The sequence below is a fragment of the Sinohyriopsis cumingii genome, chromosome 13 (assembly GCF_028554795.1).
Source record: "Sinohyriopsis cumingii isolate HCF-2022 chromosome 13, ASM2855479v2, whole genome shotgun sequence".
NCBI lineage: Eukaryota > Metazoa > Mollusca > Bivalvia > Unionida > Unionidae > Sinohyriopsis > Sinohyriopsis cumingii.
In genome coordinates, this window is record NC_142973.1 from 43,311,287 (window position 1) to 43,324,093 (window position 12,807).

Below are 12,807 nucleotides of genomic sequence, written 5' to 3' on the forward strand. Positions count from 1 at the left end.
TTGGTAGGTATGCTTATAGTGTTCTGTATTTTCTATTGTAAACCAGAGTAAAGTACATGTAGGTTATTCCAGGACTTAGCCTGGTTCCCGGCCTTATCACAGCTACCACCCATAAGTTTCCAATACTCTGAACTCGGCACTTGAATAGTATTCCAGTTGAGATTAGAAATGCCCATTCTGTTTCCTTCTTCCAAACCCAATATATCCAGTGGCTTCAGAGATGCAGCTTAAATAAATAAATTCCTTTGTATGAGGGCCTCAAGGTAGATTAGTTTTTAGCTAATTGTGTTACCCTCTTTAAATAAGGTCATTATTATTATTATTATTATTATTATTATTATTATTATTATGTACAATTAGGACCCAGTATCCAGCTCTATGAACAACCATAATGCATGAACAGAGACAGACACCACTGCTGACCTTTATGTAATCATTTGTAACAGCAACAGCTTGGTTAGTAAAGATTGTTCTGATCAAAAACAAATATAAAAATAAAATAAAAAATGGATTCTGGCTCCTTGTGACAGATGCTACAGTCCATAAACCAGCCAGTACATGTCTCAGATTGCTATTATAGTGTCAAAATTATGGTAGTGGTCACATATATTATTTGCCTTTAAAGTTAATCTGTATTGCCTGGGGGTGAATAAGGTCATTGTCTATTAAACCAGCAAGAGAGAATCGTTTCCAGGATTCAGTTGATAGTGTTAAAGGAATGTGTTATTTTTGTGTCTTTTCCCCATTGTTACAGTGATTACATTGTAATCACCAAGCTATTGTCTATTCAAGTTGGTGCAATGGGGCTACACACTCTGTTCATAGAGGTAATCACTGTTTGTCTTCTTTGAATAATGCTGTTGACCTTTGTCTTTGAGTACATGATTCTGTTTCTGGATGAGATAACTGTTTCTTTTTATTTAATTAATTATTAGATATGCAATGCACATGTATAGATTTTTCATATTTTCCCAAAGCCCAGTCAAAACCATCTTTAGTCAGTATTACAACTTAGAACTAATAATATTAACACCTAGTACTTTAGTAACAATGGATGAACCTCCAACTAAAAAGAGGCAAATTTTAAAACTGGAGAAAATAATTATTTTAACTGAATGAAGTGAAAAAGAGCAGACCACTCATCAAATAGTGGTTTAAACATCAGTGAAACAAATTTAGGGTGTTATAAATAAAAAGGAGTAAATCAGAAATGATTTCATATGCTAATATATGTACATCTTCAAATGTAAATGTGATTTCATGTGTAATGATAGAAGTATATCTTTATTGCTATATAATTTGGTTTCAGATGAATCCATACAACATTTTAGCAAGAACTATTAATAAAGAATAGAATATATGTACATGTACAGTGATTGGTTATTTTTCCATAAATTGTTCTGAAGCTTTACATTGGAAATTGGTCTTTTTATACAAACCTGTTATGAGAGACCACCTGTCCTGAGAGACCATTTTTTGTTGGCAGAAGGGACAGTCTCTCATGACAAGTTTTACTGTAATATCCCAAACATTTCTAAATGAATTCACAATAATCCCATAATAGTAATTTAGTTCCAAATTAATGATAATGTAATTCCAGTGAATAATTTAACAAATAAATCCTCTCAGTTATTAACTGAAACACAACTTAAATTGATTCCACTAAGATTGATGTTGGGGCCCCGATTGGTCAAGTGGTCTAAAGTGCTCACCATTACAGATCACTGCCATCTCACTTCCATCTGCATGGTTTGAGTATCTGGCTCAGCCAATGTGGGTATGTGAGAAAGCTTGCCAGTAGCTTCTCATGGGTTGGTGGTTCTTTCTGGGGTTTTCCCAGGTTCTTTCTCCACCATTTATACTGGCAGCCATGTATTGAGACTGATGTTAATATATGGAATGAGTAATTCTAATATAATCAACTTAAATATAAAACCCAAGACACAATAACAGAACCAGGATGAGGGTCATATAAATGGAAATTTACATCAAACTGTAAACAAAACTTGCTTCTAGAAAATTCTAAGGTCAGAATCAAGGCTATATCTAAAACTCAAACCTAGTAAACATGTTTATCCTACATGAAATTAGGCATGCATGTCCAAACTCCTACCTGCAGTTATGGACAAAGGTCAATCACACAATACAAATTTAATATACATAACATTTAATCATGGACAAAAGTCAACACAATACAAATTCAATATACATAACACTGGATATGATCAACATTGTGCCCTGTGCCTTTGAAACTCCTAGAAATATTGTGAGAGTTTCAGTCGTCCATTGACATGGTATTTTATTGAGTTTCATGCACACTACCTGTGATTTTTCACTTATTTAAATAACAAACATTGATTATTTGCATGAAAATGATTGACAGAAATGTATTAAATCCAAGATTTGAAATCCACAGAGGACATGCATGAGACATGCCAAGCTTGTACCAAGTTTTCCTCCGATACAGTATGTAGTGTTGGTGCATTGTGGTCAGAAGGTATCTGGTCCACAGTGCTGACAATGGGTCTCAAGAGCAAAGAGCAAGTCCAGAATGATGATACACAATATGCTGAGATTGCATCCAATTACATCACTGGCCAGTATAGTAGGAGACATGATGGTTCCTACCTTAAGTGATACTATGAATGTCAGTGGCAACCATTACACCAGGTCAGTTTGAAACAGAAGAACAAAGGGTTGTGGGGTTTCAGGCCCCACATTCTTTACAAGCATTGATTGAATCACAGATGAGGTGACAAGTGTAAGAAGTAAATCCTCCATTTATTAGGCAGCCCAGTGGGCATAAGTTCCCCTACATATCTAAGCTTGACCTTAGCACCTGAAGTCCAGGCCCATTGGGTATATTTTGGACTTTGATGATATATTTGACCATCCTTCTGGGTCAAACACTGCCATTCCAGCTGCTGACCATGCAGCCAACTATCTGGTCTTCCAACATGCCCAGCCATCCAGGTGGCTGTACATGTTCATGAATCTGTCATTTTGGCAAGCAGTATGGCATGCTGGCTGACCACATGATTGTATGCAGAGTTATACTGGTTAGCTGATTCATCCATTTTTGGTACATGTACTGCCCAGTCAGTTACTGGGCAACCAAGTAGCTGATAACTGGACAATCCATCCAACAAGTTGACCAGCCAGCACACTTTTTAGCAATATATACTGGCAAGACAAGTCATGACACCTGCCTGGCCACTGTTGCAACCACTGAGTCAACTCTTTACAGCATACCCATTAAGGAGATACAGAACTTACACAGGGATAATGGTACTACCTCATCCCTGTCCCCAGCAATATTCAGCTTTGATTTAGATGCAATGCCAGAGGAGGACAACCCCACAGTTAATGTGGGGATAACCTTGAGGATATAACATACTTCAAGCCAGCAACGGAGCTGATTGAATTTATGACATGGAGGAAATCTACAGTCTGCTGATTTCTAAGTATAAGCCCCTACCAGTTACAAGCGAAGCCTTTAATTTGAGGGCCTAAGTAGAGATATGGAAGACAATGCTGATCAGCCACGCTTCATCTACTTCCTCAGTTGGCAACAGTCAGGGAGAAATTTGACAACATGACATACAAAATATGGGGTCAGGGAAACTCCAAGGCTTTGCTGAAAGCCTGCATCCAACATAATTTTCATCACACTGTTATTGCTTTCACTCTCTAACATTCAGTATTGAGCTGCATGTGCTTGGATATGAACATTTTGGCAGTGAATACGACCAACCCATTGTTTTACAAGTGGATCATATTGTCCTACATACCACTTCCAAGTTAGTGTAAAACATGGTCTCTACTTCGGCTATGCTAGACCTGGCATCTGTAGTGATTTTTCAGCAGGCTGCAACATTCTGGTAGTGTCCATGCATTGGAGTCCACAGCATAATTTCATTTCCTTTTACACACATTCTCACGAGTTCCTTCTGTCTGGTTTCCAAGGAACCATATACCATTTTTCACACACTCACATTCAATCTCAACATCACGCTATTGGCATTCACCAAGGTTCTCAACTGTGTCGTCACTTCCTTATGGTTACCTTGTCAATGGCAGCGGTGGCATTTCTTGACAACATCATTCAAAATCACATGGTAAGTTTATCTTTGGTGAATGGTAGAAATGACCTGTCCCATTTGAGTCAGAGTTTCTGATCAATTCAGACAAGTCAGACCTCATTCCCACCATTTTGTCCACCTTGGCATAGACTTTTGAAGCATCTCACCCTTGTTCTTCTCCCTCAAGTAAGTGCAACACAGATTAAGCTCACAGACTCATTTTCCAGCATGAAATAGATTTGTCCAATAGAGTTTATGTGACTTCTTCAGAACATTTATTATGATTGCCCCACTGTGGTGAATCCCAGATGCACAATCTGCTTGGTCTAACAAAAGATGTTACCAGATAAATTCTTCTTAGATACCACCTTCCCAAACAAGCATAGTTACAAGCATTTCATCCCAGCCCAGACAGGCTACTCCGTCTTGCTTGGCTTTTGCAAAGAGGACCATGTGGAGAAAAGAGAATAACATCTCAATACAGTTTGAAGGTGTGCAAGAGAAAGTCATAGGTTTTTAGTAATTGTTCAACATCACTGGCATCATCTCACTGAGTGCCTCAAACCCACAGTTTGCTAATTTTATACTTAGACTTTTTGAGGAGGAACGTTAGACTCGATTACAATGAAAGGTTTCAATTCCATGATCTCAGACACATTAAGGCATCATGATAGAGATGATACTGGTCCCAATACGATTTGTTAGACCTATTAGCCAATTTTGACTTCAGTAGGTCAAAATTTCTCACCTAGAACCTTTTGCTGCATTGAAGATGCTATCGTACAAAATGTGTTTTGTAATAGCTCACTTCAGCATGCAGTGTGAGCAAGTTGCATGCCCTTTCAATGGACAAAAATTCTCCAGTTTGTATCAGATGGTTCTTAACCGCTCCGGTGGCCTAGTGGTTAGAGCATCCGCCTCGGATGTGGGAGGTCATGGGTTCGATCCCTGGCCAAGTCATACCAAAGACTTTAAAAAATTATACTAACAGCTGCCTCACTTGGTGCTCAGCATTAAGAGGTTAGTGTTAGGACTGGTCGGCCTGGTGTCAGGATAATGTGACTGGGTGGGAAATCATGCTACATGTCTGTGGCATGATGTCCCAGTGCTAGACATCACTATAAACTGCCACACTGCAGACATCATAGCAATATGACTGAAATTTTTTTAAAGCTATGTTAAAAATCCAAATCACACACACACTCAGATGGTTCCCTAGTCCAAATGGCACAACCAGGTTTCATAGCAAAGAAAAGGTAATTGGTGGGCAATTAAAAAGTGGTCATCCATTGACAAGTCTATAGAGACAGAAATTCAGAACCTTGTCCATGCCCACAAACACTCCTTAAAACAGATGGAAAAGTTTCTCTGGTCTGACAATGCACTTTGCTTCTTATGAAGTCAGGGAAAAAATTATGTAACCACTCAAGCCCTTCCATCAGGGCTTAAGTGGGTAATACATTCAGTGAACTTTAAGATTTAAAAAGCTCAGATATACCTCATGAACATTTAGCTATCTTAGCATACCTCATGTTTGAATGGAACATTTCAATCCAAGATAGAAGAAAAGTTGTTGGCTGGCAGGCACAGTCAATTTTCTCTTATTTTATCTACGTTCTTTAGCTTCACAGAAACAAGAATTGAATCTGGTATTTCTGGTGGCTCCACCCCACTCAATCACAAGACCAGTTGAAATCAGCACAAATGTACCATGTGCAGTTCTTTCACTGAATTTACTTGGACTTTTCAATAGTAAGAAAAGTCTTAGTTTCCTTTTTCTTTTCATGGTATGATGACAATATTAATGATGTAAACATCTAGTTAAAAGTGCAATATTTTAACACAAAATGCTTTTAGAGTTATTTTTGAGGTTCTGGTTCAAGCCTTTTGATAAAATATGGTTTGTAGCTTTTCATCAAAAATATGTAACATGAGGAACAAAGAGTAAATAAATAGTGCAGCATGAATAATCATGCATCACTGAAGGGAAATTTAAAATAAAATAAACTCTTTTATTTGCATTGAATATCATGCATTACAAGATAAGAAAAAGTAAAGCAAGAAAAAGCAAAACAAACTTTATGTTAACCTCGAACCACTGCTCTAAAATTTACTTGTGAACTGTATGACCCATTTATTTTAACACCATTTAAACTGTAATACATACTGGTAGTATTAAAAAGTAAGATAAATGATTATTTATCAAGCCAATTTTTTTGTCTTTACCTTGTCTTAGTGTTTATTCCAGAAAGGAAAAAGTAGGCCCCTGCAGTGGTTTCTCTCTTATCATTTTCTTGATTATTCAAGAAATTAAAAAACACATTATTTTCACAGGTACTTGTGTCATGGATTTATTCATTTCTGCAATAAATGTTAACTTTTTTCAGCATTATATAGTTTGAATTGGTTGTTTTTCAGTCAGCCTCCAGTATGGGTTTTCTACAGTGTCCATGCCTGCCTAAATAAGCACATCTATTTGTTCAGGTCATATGTTTTTTGTTTTTTTATGGCTAGAAAATTGTAACAAACATTGCTTTATCCCAAATCAGCAATGTCCAATTCAAAGTATACAATGCAGGCAAAGTGAACATTGATTGCAGAAATTAACAAATCAACAACCTAAGTGTCTGTGATCCATCCTGTGATAAGAGTCCACAAATTGTCTCCCCAGTGTAGTTAGGGATATAAATGTAGCATATCTTTCTTAAAGATTTCATCTTTTCTTCTCTACATTTCTATTCATGGTGCTGAAGTTAATACAAATCATGAAAATATTTCAGTTGCACAGTGAACCTCATGCAGTTATTTATCATTAGCGATCGGCACACTTTGTTCATTAAGCATTTGTTATAAAGTCAACCATAACAATCTTTTATCAGTCTTTTCTTAGGTCTTTTAATGAACTCTGGGGGCACCAATGAAGGAATTTTTTGTGTAAAATATGAAAAATAATGGTCAGTGGTTCAAAGGCAGAGCCTAGAATGAACTCTGTACCTGGATAGGTGCAGTAAGATATAGGAATCACTTTGCCTGCTGTGATGTCATCATAGCACCAAAAAGTTTAAGTTTGATGTGAAAGATTTTGCAGGTCAGTTACAATTTTGGTACATGAGACACCAGATTCCTTGGAACTCAGTATTAAGCTGAGAAGAATGTTTATTTCAGACATTTATTGAAATTGGGGATTGGGGGGATTTTGTAATTGAAGTCTCTTAAATTTGAATTTGATGGGTGGGGTAATTTTTTTAATCTTTCAGCAGAAATATATATACTCCATCATGTTTTCTTATATGCGTTTGTTTTAAACACTAAATATTTTTTAAATTTCAGTATTTAGATGAAAACCTTGACAACATGATCAACTTCAAAGAATTTGTCCACCTGCTTGGAATAATATGCAAGGCTGACTTTACCCAAAAGATGAAGCTACTTTACCTTTTACACCAACCCCCATGTCTGCTGGCCACAGATGATATGGATGTTGATAGCCCGACCTCACTTAAGTCAGGTATATTAACCAGATTTAGATTTTATAGACTGGAGATTAAACCACCCAGTATTAGTCATGTATATGAAGTCTTATAACAAAACTGGCCATATTTACCCCTTTTTATGCATGTGACTCAGTATCCATGGGGTTTTCAATGGGAGCATAAGGAAATAATTACGTTTTGTCATTGTATTAAGTCATGGAGGCTCAGTGGTCACTGCATTGGACTTGTGTAGGTTTGATTCCCACCAGTACATCAGCTATGTTTGGCTACCATGGTGTTTCTTTGGGTAAGGTATTGTTTCTGCTTGCTTTGGCATAATCTAACTTTTAAAGTGCTGCTTTTCTTTAGTAAGCTGTCTTTGCATCTATCTGTCCATCAGGACTTCACCCCACCCACCTCTGCACTATCAGGTGAAAATAAAGCTCCATGTATCTTGGTAATATACTTTCTCTTGTAGTGGAGACATGAATTAATTATATGAATTATTTATATATTTGGCAAACAATTAAAGATATTACTTAAGATTTTTTTAATTTATTGTTGGTGAATTGTTAAACATTTGTTTCTTTACATTTTTAACCGTATATCAGTTTGGTAACAGGTATGGGTATTGTTGAAACCATTTGAGCATATCATACATTAATCATTTTGTATAATGGCAGTATTCACACACAGCACATGGATTTTAGCCAGACATAGCATAGGAACATGTATTCTTCTTCAGATATATTCCCTGATCACATTAAGATACTGAAATGATCTCCACTGTGTGTGACCTAAATAAGCAACATTCTTTATAGTTCAAACTGCTGCAAACAAAAAATTATGTTTTGCATTGTATATATGGAGTAAAATCCAATTATCAAAGAAAAATTGCAACAGAGCATCAAGTTGCCAATAATCTTTAAAGATAGTTTGTCATTTTCATTTAAGGCAACTTTGTGTAATAACTTTTTTCTTCAACTTGCATACTCAGTTTAGTGAAATTCAAACATATTGGGTTGTTCTACTTTGTGTACTTTGCCTATGCAAATTAATCTAATGAGCTCTTCCTCACTAGAGCAAAAGGAAATGGCAAACAAACAAAAATCATTTTAACTATTATCAGTGAGTTTAGTAATCTGTGTAGTGGTGGTCATTTATCTCTGACCACCTCCACCTTATAATTACTTCTATGACAGACATATCAACCACCAACAAGAGATTGTATTTCCTGAGTATTAAGTGTGAAAAAGGTATGCGAATCAGATTTTTTGCCATTTGTGTAGGCTACAGAGTAAGGACATATATCATGGTATTAAGAATGATCCATATCTCTTGTTAAAATGAGAAAGCTTGCTAGTAGCTTCTTGTGGGTTGGTGGTTCTTTCCGGGGTTTTCCCAGGTTCTTCCTCTACCATTAATATTGGCTGCCATGTATAGCCTATTGTGTGCTGAAAAATGGCGTTAAACCGTACAACAACAACAAAAAATCTCTTGTTAAAAAAGATTTACTGTTGTTACAGACATGACCATGTCAGCGAGGTTTCAGAGCTTTTCATGTGACACATGGTGATGTGACAGGCATGGATTGGTATAGCATTTTTCCTGTGTGTTATTTCATATTCCCTTGTGAATACATTTTTATATCCAAAAGGAAACATAATATCAGAGGATATTTGCACTGTAAAGCTTTTGACATTTATTTGTGATGGAGTTGAAGTGTCTCTGACCAGCAACACTTGCCAACTTAAAGTACATTTTAATGATTTCAAATCCATAATTAATAACTAAGTTTGGCAAAGCCAGTCTGCATCGTCAAACTGATACACATTCACTGTGGTTGTGGTTGCCTCAGGTATATATAAATATCATGCAGTAAAATTATATGAATTATTTCCACAATATCCTTCTAGATTCAGCTGAAAATGCAGTGGAGGCAACAGATTTCTTTGATGAGATGGAGGAAGATGAAGAGGAGGGAGCAGAAACGAAAACCTGTCCAGCAGGCATTATCGATGGTATAAACAAATCTTTATTTTAGATTCAAAGAAATATTTTTTTTGGTCCAAATATACCATATATATGCTTCCCAAGCTACTAGGAAATTGGGAAAAAGATGGGAGAAAATATAAGTTCCAGAATAGGAAAAGCCCTTGAATTTTGCAAATATTGATTAAAGTTGGGGGGAAACAATGTGGAATTTGCAGTCACCACTTGACCACAGAAAATACATCGAGTCATAACTGAACAGATCAGGAGTCAAATTTACTGAGTTCTTACAGGAATTGTTTGATGTTGCAGAACTCTTGATTCAGTTGAGATACAATTGCTCTATGGATGTTTGGGTTTTTACCCGAAACATATTTATATTGCCAATCGAGGTGTTCAGGTGCTTGAACTGGTCAAGTAGACTCATTACCTCATGGACCACACCATGTCAATTTTATTTCTTTATGTAAAAGTTATGAGGACCTATGTAACATCACAGTGAGTCAACATGACTGCAGTATTTGATTAGAGTGTTGGAGTTTGCAGTGAATTTTACTCTTAGACCTTGCTAAATGCTTCAGGGATGATTCCAACCATAGAGTTTTGGGGATTCCAACCCAAGAATTGAGAACATTTGTAGCAAAACAGTTATTTTGGTGAATTTTAAAGTTGTATGGTTTCTAACCTTCCTTCCCTCACCACCTGTAATTTTTGTTGCAATTTATCTTTAGATGTCTCTTTGTAGCATGTTAAAAAACGTAATATTATAAGGGCTTGTGAATAGTGTATTTAAACCAAAATTAGACAAGTTTGTTCATGTTTTGAAGAGAAGTTGCCTTATTAAATAGAAGCACTAGTTTAGCTTTTTTTAAAAACAAGTCCTTAATATGAAACAAATTTGTTTATTCATTGTAACATTATTATAAGTTTAGGCTGTATTATAATGATTTTGTTTATTACAAACAGGTGTTACTGGAATAAAGACGCCTTGTGATCATATTGCACTGTTAATTTCACATCAGATTAAAGTTAAGGTCTGTTTCAAATGATACGAATCTTTGCAGCATATTTACTAAGCAAGTAATATCAGCAAACTAGAATAATAAACAGTTAAAATCTACGTTCCCCTTACAATGCAAAAAGCATGAAATAGGATGTAGTAAAAACCTCAAGATTTGGTTCATGAGAAGTGAGGTAATCAAAAAGAGCCATTTAACATTTCACTTTGGACCAATGGCTCCAGGCATCTTTTGGCAAATGAATATAAATGTGTGTATTGATTAGTACTAATATGTCAACTATCAAAATAGCTAGTAATAACAAAATTATATTTAAGGAATGAATTCCTATCTGTCAGTATGAAAATGGAAGATCTGTCTGCTCACTTGTCTTTTTGACAATGCACATATATTGAAGAATTTGAATAGTACAGGGTACACACAAGTGAGTGATTCGAGCAAAGTAGTCATCTTACAGTCTGTTGTTTAACCCAAACAAGCCTAAAAAGAGATGTTCACTTCCCATTATATTTATTTCAGGTCATTCTCCCTCACATTTGTTCCAATACTATGCATTCATAATCAAAGTAAAATGTCAAGTTTTTGTAAGTTTTTCCTTAGAAAAGGACAGGGTAAATATAGAAAAAGAATTTTATGTTCTGTAGTCAATAATGGTGATAATTTGATGATCATAAGTACCATTGCTTTCTATATAACTTTTGCCAATAATTCACATATGATCCTTGAAAAACAAGTCAAAAAATTTAATTTGTGTTGCCCAATCTGAAGCAAATTATGACGCTCTGGTGTAATACTAATAAAAATAATCATTGTAGCTAAACTTTATTAGATTAACATATGAAAAGAGGCTTTCCATTATAGAAATGGTTGCCAATATTGTTTTTTATTTTACTGTAATCTAGTTTTGAAGTTACCATTTTGTTATACAACTGTAGTACAGGAAAAGTTCTACTATTTTTAGAAACTTCTAATAGTATTTCAGAAGCATTTTAATCATCTCACATGAATATATGCAAAAGCAGAAGTTTCAAGTGACCATTTTGAACTTTGTACACCTGCTTCTCCCTATTTTCACCAACTTTGCTCTGTATTAACTTTAGAGATGTAATTTCACTTAAATATCATACAAAAGGGTGGAAAAATATGTTGCCAAAGTGAATAACAGAACTGATGAGTTTAAGAAAAAATGGACCCTTTTGTCAACTTTTGATTTCACTTAGGTTTTCTTTAATTTCTCTCAATGAAACAAACAGGCAGTGTAAAACACCATGGGGTTTGCAAATGAGTGGTTCTTTTGTACAGTATTATGAGAGTGTATGTGTCTGTGTGTGAATGTGTGTGTGCATGTGTTGTTTCTAAGTGAATGAACATGAGTAAATCTCAGGATGGAAAATAATCATAAGGCAATGCCCCATACACCTGGTCAGGTGGTTATGTAGGGGAACATGTAAAATCTTGACAACTTATTTGCAATAAAAAAAAAAAAATTAAAAAATATTGGAGTCCAGCTTTGACCTTGACTTATTCTGATTAAATGCACTTAAAAAGGAATGTCAAGTTTTTAATGCAGAATCCCATGTTCCAGGTGTCCTGCACAATGCATTAAATGTACAGTATATAGTCAGAATACATTCGGAGATAGAGAACAAACTAGAGATAAGTGGAATTTTGTTTTACAATTATTTTTTTAATCCCCTGGTATATAATTGTTGTGTTCTTTTTGTCCAGATTTAAAACAATCCTTGACTAAAAGTATCTTTCTTTATTCTAACATATGCAGGCAGAGTAAACATTTTTATTCTGTATATTAAAATATGCAAATTTATATGAATTTCAGTAATTATACTTGTTTCTAAGTGATACATCCTATGGTTTAGTAAATGGTCATATAACTAATTCAGATATAACGGAGAGTCTCAAAACACAAAGAGCTTGTTTATTTTTATTTTTTTTAAATTTACAGTTTTTTATTCTGTTCAGTACAGGTTATAAGTGATCCTTTAAAAAGTCAGTTTCACCCAGGAAAAACCTGGAAATTTGTGTTCTAAAAAAGCAAGGAAACACTGTATATACTTGCCTACAACTGCAATCTGCATTAACCCAGATCTGCAGTTGCATAATGCACCAGCTGATCTGAGTCTTTGCAGTTTGTTAGGAGTAATCCATAGAATAGACAGTGTATAACCATATCTGCTGGTTTGATGGTAACTTAGAATCTATATTGTTTGCAACTTATGATCA

At 35.3% G+C, this 12,807-nt stretch overlaps 1 protein-coding gene across 1 annotated transcript in view; it reads left to right on the forward strand.

Moving 5' to 3' along the window:
- The window catches only part of LOC149785308 (TBC1 domain family member 9-like), a 113,886-nt gene that overhangs the window by 94,368 nt on the left and 6,711 nt on the right, over positions 1-12,807 (forward strand). Inside the window, exons 26-27 of the mRNA XM_089979198.1 lie at positions 7,413-7,590; positions 9,472-9,576. Coding sequence (XP_089835324.1) covers positions 7,413-7,590; positions 9,472-9,576 — 283 coding nt within the window. The remainder of the gene's footprint in view (positions 1-7,412; positions 7,591-9,471; positions 9,577-12,807) is intronic.